Source organism: Anomaloglossus baeobatrachus, chromosome 6 (assembly GCF_048569485.1).
Source record: "Anomaloglossus baeobatrachus isolate aAnoBae1 chromosome 6, aAnoBae1.hap1, whole genome shotgun sequence".
Lineage (NCBI taxonomy): Eukaryota > Metazoa > Chordata > Amphibia > Anura > Aromobatidae > Anomaloglossus > Anomaloglossus baeobatrachus.
The window spans coordinates 261,127,868-261,145,087 of record NC_134358.1 but is presented as its reverse complement, the minus strand read 5'-3'; the positions used below and the strand labels follow the sequence as shown (position 1 = coordinate 261,145,087).

General features: G+C 46.1%; 1 protein-coding gene across 4 annotated transcripts in view; it reads left to right on the top strand.

The window, feature by feature from the left end:
* Positions 1 to 17,220, top strand: part of RELCH (RAB11 binding and LisH domain, coiled-coil and HEAT repeat containing) — a 205,089-nt gene that overhangs the window by 150,457 nt on the left and 37,412 nt on the right. For all 4 annotated transcript variants that reach the window (XM_075314841.1, XM_075314843.1, XM_075314840.1 and 1 more), the window contains 2 exons: positions 1,924 to 2,040; positions 16,247 to 16,335. In XM_075314841.1, coding sequence (XP_075170956.1) covers positions 1,924 to 2,040; positions 16,247 to 16,335 — 206 coding nt within the window. The remainder of the gene's footprint in view (positions 1 to 1,923; positions 2,041 to 16,246; positions 16,336 to 17,220) is intronic.

Here is a 17,220-nt window from a genome sequence, read left to right as displayed (position 1 = left end):
TTGACTTGCATTGCACATGCTATTCGGAATGAATATGCGAGTATTAGACAGTACTCGTTAAGAGTATAGCGAGTACAAATAGTTAGGAACTCGCTCATCTCTAGTCAGGGGCTGTTGTTTTTCATTTTTAAACAGTTGGTATCCTGATCCCGGATATGAAACATGGAGCTGTACTGCAGAAAACGCTGTAGTGCTGCTTACTTGCATATCAGATCATACAGTATAACTTTTAATTGGAGATCATAGTGAAAGGAATTATTTCAGGATTTTTATATTGATGAAGAAAATAAAATTTTTATATTGATGGCCTATTCTTAAGATGGGTCAATAATGCATGCTCTGCACCCCCCACCCAACTAGCTGTTTCCAGTGCCGCCCCTTGAAGGATGGGCTCAGTTTCAGAGCAGATCTACAGGTCTCCAAGTGCGTAGTGGCCACGGCCAGGTACTGCACTTGCGCCCTCTACTGATTTGAATAGGGGGTGGATGCACAGTGGCCACAGCCACTACACCATGAACGGAGCTGTGCTATGCAGCTACGCAACTTTGCGCATCCGGTAGCCGATAGCGCCAGGAATGGCTCACCAGGTGTATAGCACCCCCACTGATCAGATTTGATTAACTATCCTAAAGAAAGCTCATAAATACTAACCTCCCTAACAAGGCCAATAATCATTATAGACAACGAATAGCCCGGAGCGGTCAGTTTTTATCTACATTTTTTAGCCCTTATGAATAAAAGTGAAGTGTTCTACTGAATATTGACTTTATGCATCGCAATGTAGAGTGGTAAAATTAGCAATCAGTATTGAAGTATAAAGAAATACAGAACAGTATACTAGATCTACGTCACTGAAAATTGTTTCCTACCCCAGCAAACAGTGGATTGCTAGTTACAGATAGAGTATGGAGAGGGAAAACTGGTGAGAATGCAGAATGGAAGTCACATAATGGCCAGGAGTGGTGTAATTCCTCATGTATACACAGGACACCTCATTCTGAATAGTTACTTGAAAGCACAGTTAGGCTTTAATCATTGAATTCTAGCTTTTCATTGCGTCCCATTGCTACAGCCTTATAAAGTCCAGCTCATAGCCACGCAGTCTGCCTTTACTAACATATAGAAGTTACTGAATTTTTGCTTTGGGCTGATGTAAGACGCCACAGTTTTAAGAAGCCAGTTTTTGAAATGTCTTCTCTCCTTTATATTTCACAATCAACTCTGGGTGGTATTATTGAAAAATGCAAACATTTAGGAACAGGAAGGATAATACCATGGAGTGTTAGTCTGGGCCCCTAAGTTCCAGTGAAGCAATGTCCATAAAGCCTGAGTTTGTTGCAGAAGAACTTGACTTTCAGCACAGAGCCCTGACCTCAACCCCATCAAACACTTTGGGATTGAACTACAACAGAGTCTGCAAGCAAGGCCCTCTAGTCTGATATTAGTGTCTTACCTCTTAGAGATGAATGGGCAAAAATCCTACAGACGTAATCCGAAAGTTATAGAAAGCCCTTGCCTGAAGCATGGAAGCGGTTAGAGCTGCCGAGGGAAAACCACCTTCGTATCATAGTATATGATCTAAAAGGGGATGTTATTAAAATATCCTGTAGGTGTCCAAATAATTGCCATATAGTGCACAACACTTGCAGCCTTGTAAATAATTGTCTAGTAAATTAATATATTTGTCTGAACTTGCCCTAAAAATGTTATTTGTAACGAATTACAGGGTGGTTGGTGCCAACTTTATATTGTCCTTACTTGACCAGCATTTTGGGACTATACAAGTGGTGCCGAAGCTCCATACTGCCATACTGCCGCTTCTGTAGAATTTGGCCCTATTTTTGGTGACCTGTTCCCTCTAAGTGTTATTGTACATGCATACTGACTGGTTCACTAACAATGTATTGCCCTTTTGTCTTCTAGTTGTTCTTCCACATCTGCACAAACTAGCCTTGGTCAATAACCAGCAGACTGTGGATTCCAAACGACTGGACATCGCCACATTTTTGTTTGAAGCGTACAGTGCTCTTTCCTGTTGCTGTATCCTTTTTGTAGCCTCTTTATTTAGCCTTTGATTGGGAGCGAAATAGTTTACTTGTGAAAATTCAAGTCCGTGCTGTAATGCTTTATTGCTTTACATACTGGCTTTAAATATGAGACTTACATTATTGTAGATGAAACATGCGGTAGAAAATATGGTGGTGATATAGAGCGTTCTAGATGCTCTTTGCCTGCTGGGGTATGGGGATGATGTCTCTCATTTGCCAGATGTGCAGAAAGCTTTGTGGATGTAGCTGTAAATATTCTGGTAGGTAGGTACACTAGACAGTATGTTACAAAAAATCCTAACCTTAGGCAATCACCTTGGACATAGAAATGAACAATGAACCTTTATGCAACAAACCTTTCAAAACTTATTTTTTGGATAATTCTTATTAAAGATGACCATTCATCAATATTTTTATTAAACTGGACACACAATGTAATAGCAACTAAACTTTTTTTTTTTTTTTTTTTTTTTTAATTTCGGCTGTGTTGCAGAGATATTAGCAATCAATGTTTTTTGCACCTATTGAGTTAACTTATAAATTGAGCACAACATACCTAAGTGTGACAGGCAGTGTGAGGGAGGGGTGGTACAGTAAAGTTGACAGTGCTATGAGAGGAGCAGAGCTAATAGAAGGGTTTGTAATGTGACGCAGCTTAGCTCAGCTGCACTGCTGCTCTGGCTACACAGGCCCAGGAGATCTGACCTTTCTCATTACATCTCTCTAACACGTGATGGGGGCATGTTCTTTCCTTTGAGTGTTCCTGCCTGCTTATGATTGATCCGCATGTCCTGTGTTTTTTTGCAAATTACTAAATCATCTTCGTATGAATTGTAAAAAGATTTGTTGATGTAAAGACTTTAACCCCTTCACAACCGCGGGCAGTAAAGTTACATCCTATTTTAATGTGACTTAACGACCAGGGACGTAACTTTACTGCCTAAAGTTCATTTGATTGCCGTGGCCATAGCAACGGCTTTCAAATTATGTCCCCTACTGTTTCTTACAGCAGGGGACCTTTGCTTGACCCCAGTGGGGGGTGGCATCGCCACCCCCAATCGGCGATCGTTGTGATTGGCTGTTCAAATCTGAACCGCCAACCACATCGATCGCACTGGTTTCGGCTAAAACAATGCCTGAACCAGTAAGACCCTGCTATGAGGTGCCGCAGCAGATCATAGCAGGAGATCAAACATGGCACCCCCCAGCCCCTGCAGCACTGATTGGAGCAATCGTGCTATGACGCACAATCGCTCCAATCAGCGTGCAGTGAGGCAGTCTGTTCTGGAGGTGACCGCCCTCCCCGGGCTTGTGTTAGTCTGGGGAGCCCTCCCCCAGCATGTCTGCAGTGTGCACTGGCTGGTACTTGTAGTGCCACGCTGCTGCCGCCGCCGCTCCTGCTCCTAGTGAGTATTGCTCCCGTGATGGCTCCTGCACGCTCCCGTCATGGCCCCTGCCAGTGCCAATGTGCCCCCCCCCCCCCCGCTGCGATCTGCTCCCCCCCCTCCCCGCTGCGATCTGCTTACCCACCTGCTGCCATCTACCCTCCTCCCCCGCGATCTCAACTCTGCTTTCGCCTCTGCCTCTACGGTCTCCCCCCCACCTTCTCCATCTGCTCTCCCACTCCGATGTTCCCTACCTGCCTTCACCAGGTCGTCCGAGGTCTTCACTAGTCCGATCATATCTGCCTCCATCGCTGGGTCCTTCCTGGGTATTCTGATGAGCTGTTCAACTTCATGCCTGCTGCTCACCTGTAATAAGCTGTCCATTTTCTGCCTTCTAGTCCTCCTGCAGTTCCTCTGGTCAGTGATCATCCTGCAAATCTGGGTACTGTGAGTATAATTATTTTTTTTTTTAATTTATTTTTTTTATCCCCTGTCCATTTTTACACCTCATCCGCCCATGCGTCCCGCCGAGCGCTGATCAGATAACGCATCTGCATCCGTGGTCAATTTTCGACGGGACTTTTTTTTTCTTTTTGTTTTTTTTTTTTGTCCGTATCGTGCGTCATTATTTTGCACCTCATCCATGTGTGCGTCCTGCAGCGGCCTAGCACTGATCAGGGATGCACAAAACGGATTGGCGTCTCTGCTCAATTTTCGGCCTGATTTTTTTTTTTTCTGTATTCCCGGTCGCCTTTTGTATCTCATTAGTCCGATGCACATCACTGCACGGCGTCTGCGTTGGAAAAGTCAAATGGTGCTCCTTCCCTTCTGAGCCCCACCGTTCGCCCAAACAATTACTTTCCACTACATATGGGGTATCTGCTTACTCAGGAGAAATTGCACAATTAAATTTTATGGTGCATTTTTTCCTGATACCCTTGTGTAAAAAAAAAAAGCTACCTGGTTGAAGCAAATATTTTGTGGTTAACAAAAATAAATAAATAATTTCTTCGGCGCTCCATTGGGAGACCCAGACGATTGGGTGTATAGCTACTGCCTCCGGAGGCCACACAAAGTATTACACTAAAAAGTGTAAGGCCCCTCCCCTTCTGCATATACACCCCCCGTGGATCACGGGCTGCTTCAGTTTTATGCTTTGTGCGAAGGAGGTCAGACATCACACGCATAGCTCCACTGTTTTTAGTCAGCAGCAGCTGCTGACTATGTCGGATGGAAGAAAAGAGGGCCCATACTAGGGCCCCCAGCATGCTCCCTTCTCACCCCACTTTAGTCGGGTGTTTGTTAAGGTTGAGGTACCCATTGCGGGTACGGAGGCTGGAGCCCACATGCTGTTTTCCTTCCCCATCCCCCCTCGGGGCTCTGGGTGAAGTGGGATCTTACCGGTCTCCAGGCACTGAGACCGGGCTCCATCCACAGACCCGGAGATCCTGCTGGATATGGAGCTGGGTATCGTCAGGGACAGGGCCCTGCTACATTAAGGTACTCTGTGTCTCCGTACACATCGCGCACACACACACCAGCATTGCTGGGAGTGCTAGTGCGCCGGGGACAACAGCGCGGAGCGCTTGTGCTATTATTCACTGCAGCTTAGCTGAGTGAATTTATGTGTTAGAAACTGCCGCGCCGGCCGCTGCGGGGTGTTTTACACTGTGGCGCGGCTGGGACTTGTGGTGCGCCGGGGACTTCCGCGCTGGCCGAGCACATAGGACGGCCGCGCTTATTACTCGAGTCCCCGGCTTTGCGGCCTAGTTTTCACTTCGTTCCCGCCCCCAGCCCTGCCAGTCAGGGGAGGGGCGGGACGCTGTACAGAAAGTCAGCGCCGAGAGCTGGAGTCTGCTTTGCATTCTCCAGCCCCCTTCACTGGACACAGTGGGACGCCAGTTTCCCGCTCTTGTCTGGGGCACGCCCACGGCCCGCCCCTCTTCACAAGACGCCGGCAGCCATTCCTGCACGCAGTCTGGGCTGGAGAAGGGAGACAAGCTCTGGGCAACCAGTCACAGGATTCGGGCGACCACACACCCGCCTTTGGGCGGGCGGTAAGCAGCACCTGAAGTGCTGACCCCACTAATGCCATTTGTACTTTATGCCTAGATGGCTAGACTACAGCAGCAAAAAGCAAGGGTGCTAAGGCACAGGCTTTCTAGGCTGCTTGTATTGCATGTGCTGAAGTGTTCATTTGTACTTTATGCTGGTATGCTATACACTGCACTGTACGGTCGCTATTCTTGGCTATATACTCCTAGATGGCTGGACAACAGCAGCAAAAAAGCAAGGGTGCTAAGGCACAGGCTTTCTATGCTGCTTGTACTGCATGTGCTGAAGTGTTCATTTGTACTTTCTGCTTGTATGCTATACATTGCACTGTACGGTCGCTATTCTTGGCTATATGCTTCTAGATGGCTAGACAACAGCAGCAAAAAAGAAAGGGTGCCAAGGCACAGGCTTTCTATGCTGCTTGTACTGCACGTGATACTGTTCCACACGGCAGGTTCCACTGTCCCCATTGTGTGCAATGCTCCCCTGTAGCACTTGGTCAGCCGGGGTCTCTGCTAGAGGTGGCTAAAGGAACCACCTGTGAACCCTGTCCAGGGACAGGGACGGAGTTGCAGTTTCGGCTGATAGGTCTGTGACTGTGACTAACATCTTAGAGACTTTGCAGTCCAGACGGACCATGGGCAATGTTGATACGCCCTCATTTGGAACAAATCAGTGCTCCGGGGGGGTCCCATGCATCCCAGGGCACAGGCTCTGACACGGACGACAGTCCCAGACAGTCTAAGCGAGCTCGCTGGGAGCGGCACTCGGCTTCATCACTGGTTAGGGTCCCAGCGGGACTCTCTGTATGATGAGGCAGACGTAGCTGATCAGGACTCTGATCCTGAGACCGCTCTCAATCCGGATACTCCGGATGGTGACGCCATAGTGAATGATCTTCTAGCGTCCATCAAGGGAATGTTGGATATTTCTCCCTCAGCTCCTCCGGTGGAGGAGTCAGCTTCACAGCAGGAGAAATCCCTTTTCAGTATCTCAAGCGTATATTGAGTACTTTTCTGGCCACTCTGACTTCAGAGAAGCAATCCGGAAACACCACACTTATCCAGATAAGCGTTCTCCAATCGTATTAAGGATACACGTTATCCTTTTTTCTCCCTGACGTGGTCAAGCGCTGGACCCAGTGTCCAAAGGTGGATTCCCCTATCTCCAGGCTTGCGGCTAGATCCATAGTTGCAGTGGAAGATGGGACTTCACTTAAAGATGCCATTGACAGACAGGTGGTCCTCTGGTTGAATTCTGTCCATGAAGCTATCGGCGTGTCGGTTGCTCCGGCATTCGCAGCCGTATGGGCATTCCAAGCTTTTTCAGCTGGTCTTGCGCACGTGGACACTGTCACATGTACATCTGTGCCGCAGATGGCGTCCTTAACCTCGCAATGTCTGCATTGCGACTTACGCTATTAATGCTGTCCTGCACTCTACGAGCCGTACGTCAGTGGCGTCCGCCAACTCCGTGGTTTTACGCAGAGCCTTGTGGTTGAGGGAATGGAAAGCAGATTCTGCTTCCAAAAAAGTGCTTAACCAGTTTGCCGTTATCTGGTGACAGACTGTTTGGTGAGCGATTGGATGAAATCATTAAACAGTCCAAGGGTAAGGACTCTTCCTTACACCAGCCCAGATCAAACAACACCAACAGAGGAAGGGACAGTCGAGGTTTCGGTCCTTCCCAGGCTCGGGCAGGTCCCAATTGTCCTCGTCCAAAAGGACTCAAAAAGCTCAGAGAGGCGCAGATTCCTGGCAGGCTCAATCACGCCCAAGGAAGGCAGCCGGAGGAACCGCTACCAAGGCGGTTTCCTCATGACGTTCAGCTCTCTCTCTCCGCATCCGTGGTCGCTGGCAGACTCTCCCGCTTTGGCGACATTTAGCTGCCACAGGTCAAAGACCGGTGGGTCAGAGACATTTTGTCTCACGTGTACAGGATAGAGTTCTGTTCTCGTCCTCCGACTAGATTTTCAGAACTTCCTCACCTCCCGACCGAGCCGATGCTCTTCTGCAGGCAGAAGGAGTGGTAATCCCTGTTCCTCCTCAGGAACAAGATACGGTTTTTACTCCAATCTGGTTGTGGTACCAAAAAACGACGGCTCTTCCGTTCCGTTTTGGACCTAAACCTGCTCAACAAGCACGTGAAAACCAGGCGGTTCCGGATGGAATCCCTCCGCTCCGTCATTGCCTCCATATCTCAAGGAGATTTCCTAGCGTCAATAGACATCAGCATGCTTATCTCCACGTGCCGATTGCTCCAGAGCACCGGTGTTGGCTACGATTCGTTATTGAAGACGAGCATCTTCAGTTCGTAGCCCTGCCCTTCGGTCTGGCGACAGCCCCACGGCTTTTCACAAGTTCATGGCAGCAGTGGGAGTAGTCCTGCACTCTCAGGGTCACTCTGTGATCCCTTACTTGGACGATCTACTTGTCAAGGCACCCTCTCAAGAGGCATGCCAACACAGCCTGAACGTGGCGCTGGAGACTCTCCAGAGTTTCGGGTGGATCATAAACTTTTCAAAGTTAAATCTGACACCTACCCAATCACTGACATATCTTGGCATGGAGCTTCACACTCTCTCAGCGATAGTGCAGCTCCCGCTGGACATACAGCGTTCACTACAGACGGGGGTGCAGTCTCTCCTTCAAGGCCAGTCACACCCCTTAAGACGCCTCATGCAGAGGCAGTCCTTTTCGCGCAGTTTCATCTGCGTCCACTTCTATAGGACATTCTTCGCCAATGGGATGGGAAGTCAACGTCCCTAGACAGGAACGTACCCCTTTCTCAGACGGGCAAGGACTCTCTTCAGAGGAGTCCACCCTTCAGATCAATGTTCTGGAAATCTGGGCAGGGTATCTTGCCCTGCAAGCCTTCCAGCAGAGGCTGGAAGGCAAACAGATCCGAATTCAGTCGGACAACTTCGCAGCGGTGGCATACATCAACCACCAAGGTGGAACACGCAGTCGGCAAGCCTCCCAGGAAGTCCGGCGGCTTCTGATGTGGGTGGAAGACAGAGCATACACCATATCCGCAGTTCACATCCGGGGCGTAGAAAACTGGGAAGCAGACTTCCTCAGTCGCCAGGGCATGGACGCAGGGGAATGGTCTCTGCACCCGGACGGGTCTCAAGAAATCTGTAGCCGCTGGGGGAGGCCGGACGTCGACCTAATGGCGTCTCGGCACAACAACAAGGGCCCGTTTTTCATGGCGCGGTCTCACGATCAAAGAGCTCTGGCGGCAGGCGCCTTAGTTCAGGATTGGTCGCAGTTCCAGCTACCCTATGTGTTTCCCCCTCTGACACTGTTGCCCAGAGGGCTACGCAAGATCAGCTCCGATTGCCGCCGCGCCATCCTCGTCGCCCCAGACTGGCCGAGGAGGTCGTGGTACCTGCATCTGTGGCATCTCACGGTCGGCCAACCGTGGGCACTACCAGACCGGCCAGACTTACTGTCCCAAGGGCCGTTTTTTCCATCTGAATTCTACAGCCCTGAACCTGACTGGTGGCTATTGAGTCCTGGATCCTAGCGTCTTCAGGATTATCTCAAGACGTCATTGTCACCATGAGACGGGCTAGGAAGCCGACGTCTGCCGAGATCCACCACAAGACGTGGAAGATATTCTTCTCTTAGTGCTCTGCTCAGGGAGTGTCTCCCTGGACATTTGCATTGCCTACTTTTCCTTCCTTCCTGCAATCTGGTTTGGGAAAAGGTTTGTCGCTCGGCTCCCTTAACGGACGAGTCCCAGCGCTGTCTGTATTCTTTCAGAAGCGCATAGGGCGACTTCCTCAGGTACGGACGTTCCTGCAGGGGGTTTGTCACATTGTCCCTCCGTACAAGAGGCCGTTAGAACCATGGGATCTGAACAGGGTACTAATTGCTCTCCAGGAGCCGCCCTTTGAGCCTCTGAGGGATGTTTCACTTTCTCGACTTTCACAGAAAGTGGCCTTTTTGGTAGCGGTCACGTCTCTTCAGAGAGTGTCCGAGCTCGCAGCGCGGTCATCCAAAGCTCCCTTCTTGGTGTTTCACCAAGACAAGGTAGTGCTGCGCCTGATTCCGGGGTTTCTCCCTAAGGTGGTATCCCCCTTTTCATCTCAGTCAGGATATCTCCTTACCTTCCTTTTGTCCTCATCCAGTTCATCGATATGAATTGGATTTGTATTTGTTGGATCTGATGAGAGCGCTCAGAATCTACGTTTCCCGCACGGCGCCACTGCGCCGCTCGGATGCACCCTTTGTACTTGTCGCTGGTCAGCGCAAAGGGTCGCAGGCTTCCAAATCCACCCTGGCTCGATGGATCAAGGAACCAATTCTTGAAGCCTACCGTTCTGCTGGGCTTCCGGTTCCATCAGGGCTGAAGGCCCATTCTACCAGAGCCGTGGGTGCGTCCTGGACATTACGGCACCAGGCTACGGCTCAGCAGGTGTGCCAGGCGGCTACCTGGGCGAGTCTGCACACCTTCACCAAGCGTTATCAGGTGCATGCCTACGCTTAGGCGGATGCCAGCCTAAGTAGAAGAGTCCTGCAGGCGGCGGTTGCCTCCATGTAGGGAAGGGCTGTTTTTACAGTCCAAACTTGAGGTATTAATTTACCCACCCAGGGACTGCTTTTGGACGTCCCAATCGTCTGGGTCTCCCAATGGAGCGCCGAAGAAGAAGGGAATTTTGTTACTTACCGTAAATTCCTTTTCTTCTAGCTCCAATTGGGAGACCCAGCACCCGCCCCTGTTCCTTCGGGATTTTTTGGTTGTTCGGGTACACATGTTGTTCATGTTGAATGGTTTCAGTTCTCCGATGTTCCTTCGGATTGAATTGTTTAACCAGTTATTGGCTTTCCTCCTTCTTGCTTTTGCACTAAAACTGAAGCAGCCCGTGATCCACGGGGGGTGTATATGCAGAAGGGGAGGGGCCTTACACTTTTTAGTGTAATACTTTGTGTGGCCTCCGGAGGCAGTAGCTATACACCCAATCGTCTGGGTCTCCCAATTGGAGCTAGAAGAAAAGGAATTTACGGTAAGTAACAAAATTCCCTTCTTTTGTGGCTTGCAAAGCATATTTTGTATGTACAGATAGGATATAACCATATGCAAATTTTTCACTTTAGAGATGTTGACCTTCTCCAATTGATTAGTTGCTGGAAAAACTGTAACTAAATTCCTGCAAATAAAGATGATATTTACTTAATGTTAGTTAACAAACATTGTAACTAGAGTACTACATTCCCGCTATGCAGAAGGGCTGGGATCAACAGCTGGCGCCATCGGTACAGTCCAGGGCTGGGATCAGCAGCTGGCGCCATCGGTACAGTCCAGGGCTGGGATCAGCAGCTGGCGCCGTCGGTACAGTTGCTGAGCGCTGCAGCCATGACATCACTGCTGCAGCCCATAAACCATCATCAGGAGCAGCAGAGGAGAGCTAGCACTGGAGCAGACAGTCAGTACAGTTGAGGCTTTCTTTCAGCAGTTGCCACCCTGTAATAGAGTTTACATATTTCCTTTTTTTTTTTACACAAATATAGTAGTCTGAGATCTCTCAACCAAAAGGAATATGTCTAGGTCTGTTAAGCAGTTAAAACTTGCATATCTTGGCATATGGCAGTTTTGTGTGATTTATTTATTTTTTTTTTTTTTTTTTACTTTTTGAAGTTTTTACAGAGCACTTGTCTCTTTTTTAAAGTTTGGATGGAGCTTAACTAAAAGGGGGCATTGTCAGTCAGCCTCTGATATAGTGTCACTTCTTAATAAATTTTGGGCATCTTACTCCACCAGGCAGTTTAAAACTGATGTAATAAGTAAATAGGAAAGAAGTAAATAAAATCAATAAACTTTTGTATTTGCAATATCTAATACCACTTTCAAGGGAACCTACCAAGTCAATTAATGCTAATAACCTGCAGATACAGGATTATTCTACAGGTAAATAGCGTTCAGAATGTGTCTGACCACCATAATGAACGTTCGGCACCTGGGAGAAAAATAACTTTATTCTTCCTTGGAGCTGCCGGCTTTCAGTCACACAATTATTCTCGTCTCACAGCACTATGATTGGCAACTGTAAGCACAGCACTGACTAACAGACAGCTCTGTACTGATGCACTTTTGAGGTAGCTGTTAAAGTACCAGGCTGTACCATTCTCAGAGCTGTGAGTGGTCACTGTAATTGTCTGGGTAGCCTGCATGACTGAAAGCCAGCAGGTCCCAGAAGTAATAGTTAATTTTCTCCCAGGTGCTACACTTTCAGCATGGCAGTTGAGCACCTTCCTAATGATTAAACTTCAGATTAACCCTAAATCTGCAGGTTAATAGTGTTATCCGAAGTGACAAGTTACTTTTAATTGTGAAAACCATATGTTGATTAGAAATTAATAAACACCTTCTCTGTTGTAAACATAACTGACGCCACTACATGTTAAACAAAGGGACTTTAAACAAAGTTATGAGTTTGTCTTTTTAGCTATTTTTCTAGGCTTTTAAGTTTCTCTTTGAGAAGTAGATATCAGAAATAGCTACCAGGGTGTTAGAAAGTCTGCGCCAGCAGACACTGGAATTGCCTTAAAGGAAATGTGACCTTTACAAGTCTTACAAATATCAGTGATCCTGTAAACCAGGGGTGTCACTCATTTTTACAGTGGGCCACATCAGCATAATGGTTGCCTTAAGTATACGGGCTCATGCAGATCTCCATGCAACACTGTACGAGCATGGACTGCAATGCACAAACTAGATATGGGCTATAAGAGAACAAATCCTGGGTGGTAGGACTGTACAAGCTGTCCATGGATAGAAGGGCTATACAAGAGCTGGGTAGTAGGGTTTTTATGACAGCCGTCCCTGGCTAGTAAGGCTATGCGACTGCTGTCCCTGGCTAGTAAGGCTATGCGACTGCTGTCGCTGCGTAGTCGGGCTATGCGACTGCTGTCGCTGCGTAGTCGGGCTAGAGTATTTAGGCTATCCATCAGCTGTTCCTTAGTTGTAGGGCACTGTTGCTGGAGTGTAAATTCCACCACAAGCTTGCCCCCTCCAGTATTGTACACATACCCATATCTCACCACAGGCATCCACACAACATTATAGACCCACAAATCCCCACAGCATCGTACACCCCCAAACTCCCACTACAGGCATCTCTCACATTATAGACCCTCAAATCCCACCACAGGCATCTCCCTCCTCCCTCCTCCATCCTCACATACTCCCCAAACTCAAACCACAGACATCCCCACAGCATTATACACCCCCAAAATCCTACTACAGGCATACTGACCGCATTATGCACTCCCAAAAATCCCATCAGTCATCCTCCAGTGTGTCCCCCCCCCCCCCCCCTCACTAGAATTGCACACCCCGTAAAATCAAACACTTTCCTCCCGCCACATTCATACACCCCATATCCCACCACAGGCATCATGGACCCTCAATATTACACCGCAGACATACCCACATCAGAATTGATGCCACAAATTTCCACCATCTATTGCCTTTTTTCACCAGCCGGTTCTCATTTATATAGTGAATGAGGGCTGAAGATGGGACATCTCTCCCGTGTCCCAGCCACTGTCAAATGGCACGCTGTGTTCTGGGTCAGATGGAACACCAGAAAGACGTGATGGAAAGGACATCACACCTGCCAGGAGCCCATACATTCTAGTATCCTCTATTTATATTGAGCTTGGCAGCCTTTTTAGTGCGTGCGCAGTACAAACTGGCGGAAAATTTAAAATCACGGACGGGGCTTTTTTTTCTGACTCTATAGATGGCAGAGAAAATCACCCGGGCTTACCGGCCACTTAATTCGACGACCACATAAAATGATGTGGTGGGCCGGATTTGGCCCGCAGGCCTTGAGTTTTGCACCTTTTTGTTGTAAATTATAAAGGAAGGCATACCCACCACCTCCTCCTCCATGAATACAGTACTGGCTGCTGTTGTGATCTGTGCCGGGACAGGAAGCAGTTTCTCATTGTTCTTTGGGGACCTGACTGCAGAGACATGAGGTTTATGTTGACCGACTACAGTGCTCAGGTGACTGGATATAATCTGCGGAACAAGTTACCCAAACAAAAGACGCATATTAGGACATCTAGGAGGTGCCTTCAAAATGTCCATCTTGCTACACGTGCTTTCAAAAAAAGTTACAAATAATTAAGCAAAGATTTGATTTGTTTGCATTTGCACGTTTTTCTTGGGTATGTCTTCATTTTTCATAACCACGAGAAGGCACCTCTACACAACATAGTACCTTAGTGCCAGCTAGGACTTGGCTAAGGCTTCATCCCCAGCAATAGTGTTAACACTCTGTCTCGTGCAACAGGAAACTAATGTTCTGTATTTGAGAAGTGTTGCCGCCACTAAACTTCCTGGACACTTCATTTATATTTAGCCGGGTGAGTTGTGAAAGGCTTTTGATGATATCTCAATTATAAATGGCAGGCTTGTGTCTATAAACGAGAAGTTCCACTGATGCGTCAGTCAATAACTGCTTCCTTCCCATCATCTTCCTCTTTTTCTCATTCTGCATTAACAGTATTTTATTCCTGTGAGCATTTTGTTGGCATTAGATTTTTAGTAGTATATCAGATAAGAGCCGTCATTTCTAGAGCTGGATCTTTACTGAATTTACTTACTCTGTGTGTAATTTGGAATTATTTAGCCATCGAGTCATACTGGCATGGCTACTACAGTTGGTATGGTTTACCGTTATTTAAAGGTTTCAGGTTATTCTTATAACCTGGCCATGTTTGATGAACAGTTGTAGCGCAATACAAACCCTTACTAATTGGCAGTCGTTTACCTGCCTATTTATACCGACAAAAGCATATGATGCACACAAGTCATATATAATAGATCACTCAGTGCCCATAATCTGCCATAGTCCTTTGTAGTGTGAGTTCTGTTTACATAGGGTGACGCGTTCAATGCGTAAAATATTCTTCCACCCAATGAACAAGCATTTTGCTTGTTCATCTGGGGACTTTCAGCCTGGTAACATGGCAAGGTGATTGTGAAACAAGTGTTTTTAAAAGCGCTCGTTCACTAATATCTTGAACTACGGACCTGTCCAAAAACAGAAGAAAAATTATCACTCTATCCCAAGTCGCAGCGTAAATTGAGCTGGTCACACTCCCAAAGGTAAACAGCAGAGATAATGTAGCGTCTTGTGCAGGCTAAGGACTTAGCTGAAGAAATTTGGATTCAGCAATCAAGTGAGTCCTCTTCCAAAGTTTTATGTGACTCCCAAAACAGGTTATAGTTTATTCTGTTGTACTTCCCCTATGGTGTGAAATTATTCATCTTTGCCTTCTTATTTTCCTAAAACTAATAGAGGGCATAGCCCAGAAAGCCCAACAATCGTGAAGCACTTCAATGCAGAGGTTCCTTCCACAAGAGATTTTTTTGTACTTACAAAAGATCCATAAATCATAGCATAAAAAGCTCGACTTGAGTTTCACCACTGAGGCTTCTTCAGGGGCGTGGTTAGTTTTGAATTCCACCTCATACTCACACTAATCATCCTTGTCCTCCCTAAACACATATATAAAAAGATTTTTCTGTATAAAAAATTCACTAAATGACATCTATCTTTTTTCTGTCTAAACACAAACACCTGATCATATAGACTGTGATTATTCATTAACATTATTTTAATCTAAAAAATGTGACGATAGCCATGTGAAACCAAATCCTATGGACATTTATTTCTTGTTTTGTTGAAAAGGAAGGAAGATATACAAGTAATGTAAAATAAAAGCAAGATTTAGCTAACTCCAACTAGATTTAAAATCCATTGATATTCAGATCATTGGGTGACAAAGTCCCTAGTGAGAACATCCAGTAACATCCCTCATGTTATTTAATTGGGTCCTATCCTTTCCACTTTTGTTACCTTTTTTTGTTGCTTGAAACTTCAAACCTTTTGGATTTTGATTATGCTTTTTAAAATGTGCTTAGATGCTTAATGTTGTAAACGTGCTCCTTAAGTCAATGGATGCTTATTTAGGGTCCAATTTACCAAAGTTGACAAAATTGTATTCAGACAGAACGATCTTTAATCTGCTCATTGTGTCCATTTACATCATGAATGATGTCCCTGTTACCTGGGACCATGAGCTGCCAACAATTATTAATTTTATTCCGGCATAAACTGTCCTATTATCCAGAAAACAAGTGTTTTGCACTCCGTCGGCTGGTTGGCAGCATGTTTGTACAGATCGCTGATCATGATTGTTCATGGACACCTGTAGAAGACCTTCCAACAGAGGCATGGGGCTATACCGGTGCTCACCACTTGGCCCATAAAGTGTTCTATTCTCCTCTAACTTATATTTAGAAGGAAATAATCCACCATCTTAATTAGAAAAATCACTGATTGCTGACAGTACTGTTGGTAACTACATATCCCTTTATTAGTATAGTATATAAAATAGATAATCACGCCACCGTGCTAATGTGTTGGACTGTATGGCCAATTAATGACGGTAAAGCCAGGGATTAATTGTTTGGGCTGAGGCTGAAGACATTAGCTAGTTACTAATATTTTGACAGACAATGTAAAGAAAGCAGTTTATTATATTTTATCTGTTGATATGCCATAGCCCTAAATAATGCTTGGCTGAGCATGCACGTTTATGGTGGAGTTAGCAGAAAAGGCTGTCGGACATGCATGCAGTTCTCATATGTATTGCCTGTTTTAGTTAAAGGTTTAACGCTTGTATATTTTATAAACTACAGAATATGTTTGCATGATCTTAACTTGAATGTCAGTCATATCAGAAGAGTTGATGGTAAACCACTTTCTACCGGGTCTCAGGTGTCTGCGTCTTGACATGGAACATCTGTCCCCAGAACATGAGGTACGTCAATTAGGCTTCTCTAAAGCTGCATTATATTTTGGATGAATTTTATACTTTGAGATTTAGAAATTTTGAATTATGTTGAAGACCAAAATTGAATCTGTCAGCAGTGTTTTCCTATGTAATCTAAAGACCGCATGCTGTAAGGGTTGACATAGAGAGTTCAGCCAAGTGTCTCTTATCACAAAGTGTGTTTTTGCTAACCTGCAGTGTTTGTTTAAGTTTCAGTAGCTTTATCATTAGTGGATCTGAAGAGCTCCTGAGCTCAAGTCTGATTCTGCTCCCTCTGTGATTAGCAGCTTCTAGCTATAGAAATGAACAATGAAAGCCTGGTGTGGACGGGGCCAGCTTTCTGAGCTCTGCTATATGATAAAACTAAAATCATTGTGTCAGAGTGCTGCGTCCAGTAATCTGAGATACATTGTTGGATTGAGGATCTCTTTGCCTACATCATGTTGCTCTCAGATGAGGTAGCGAAAACCTGCTGCCAGATTCTCTTTAAGGGGTGAGCCAAGTGACTAAGAATGGGGCTGCACACCCACATTGCACACTCCCACTATCTGTACTACCAGTCTCCAAGTCATCAAATATGTGCAATATGCCATGACATTTTTGTTTGTTTTAGATATGGTTACAATTTCATTTTGGAGGTGTTTATAGGACATTGCTATTACAGTTCACTTACAATTGTATTTTGTTTGCCTGGTCACATATTAGTTGTGTAATTTTTGATAGATTGATCATAATTAAGAGTCAGCATGCTCGCCACAGTTCGTTACTTCATTACTTGACCAAGCTTCGGGGTTCTCGGGGTAATCGCATACAGAGTATAATGAAAGTCATTGGGAAACTCTAGCATTTTTACATTCTAATGCTCAGTTGAGT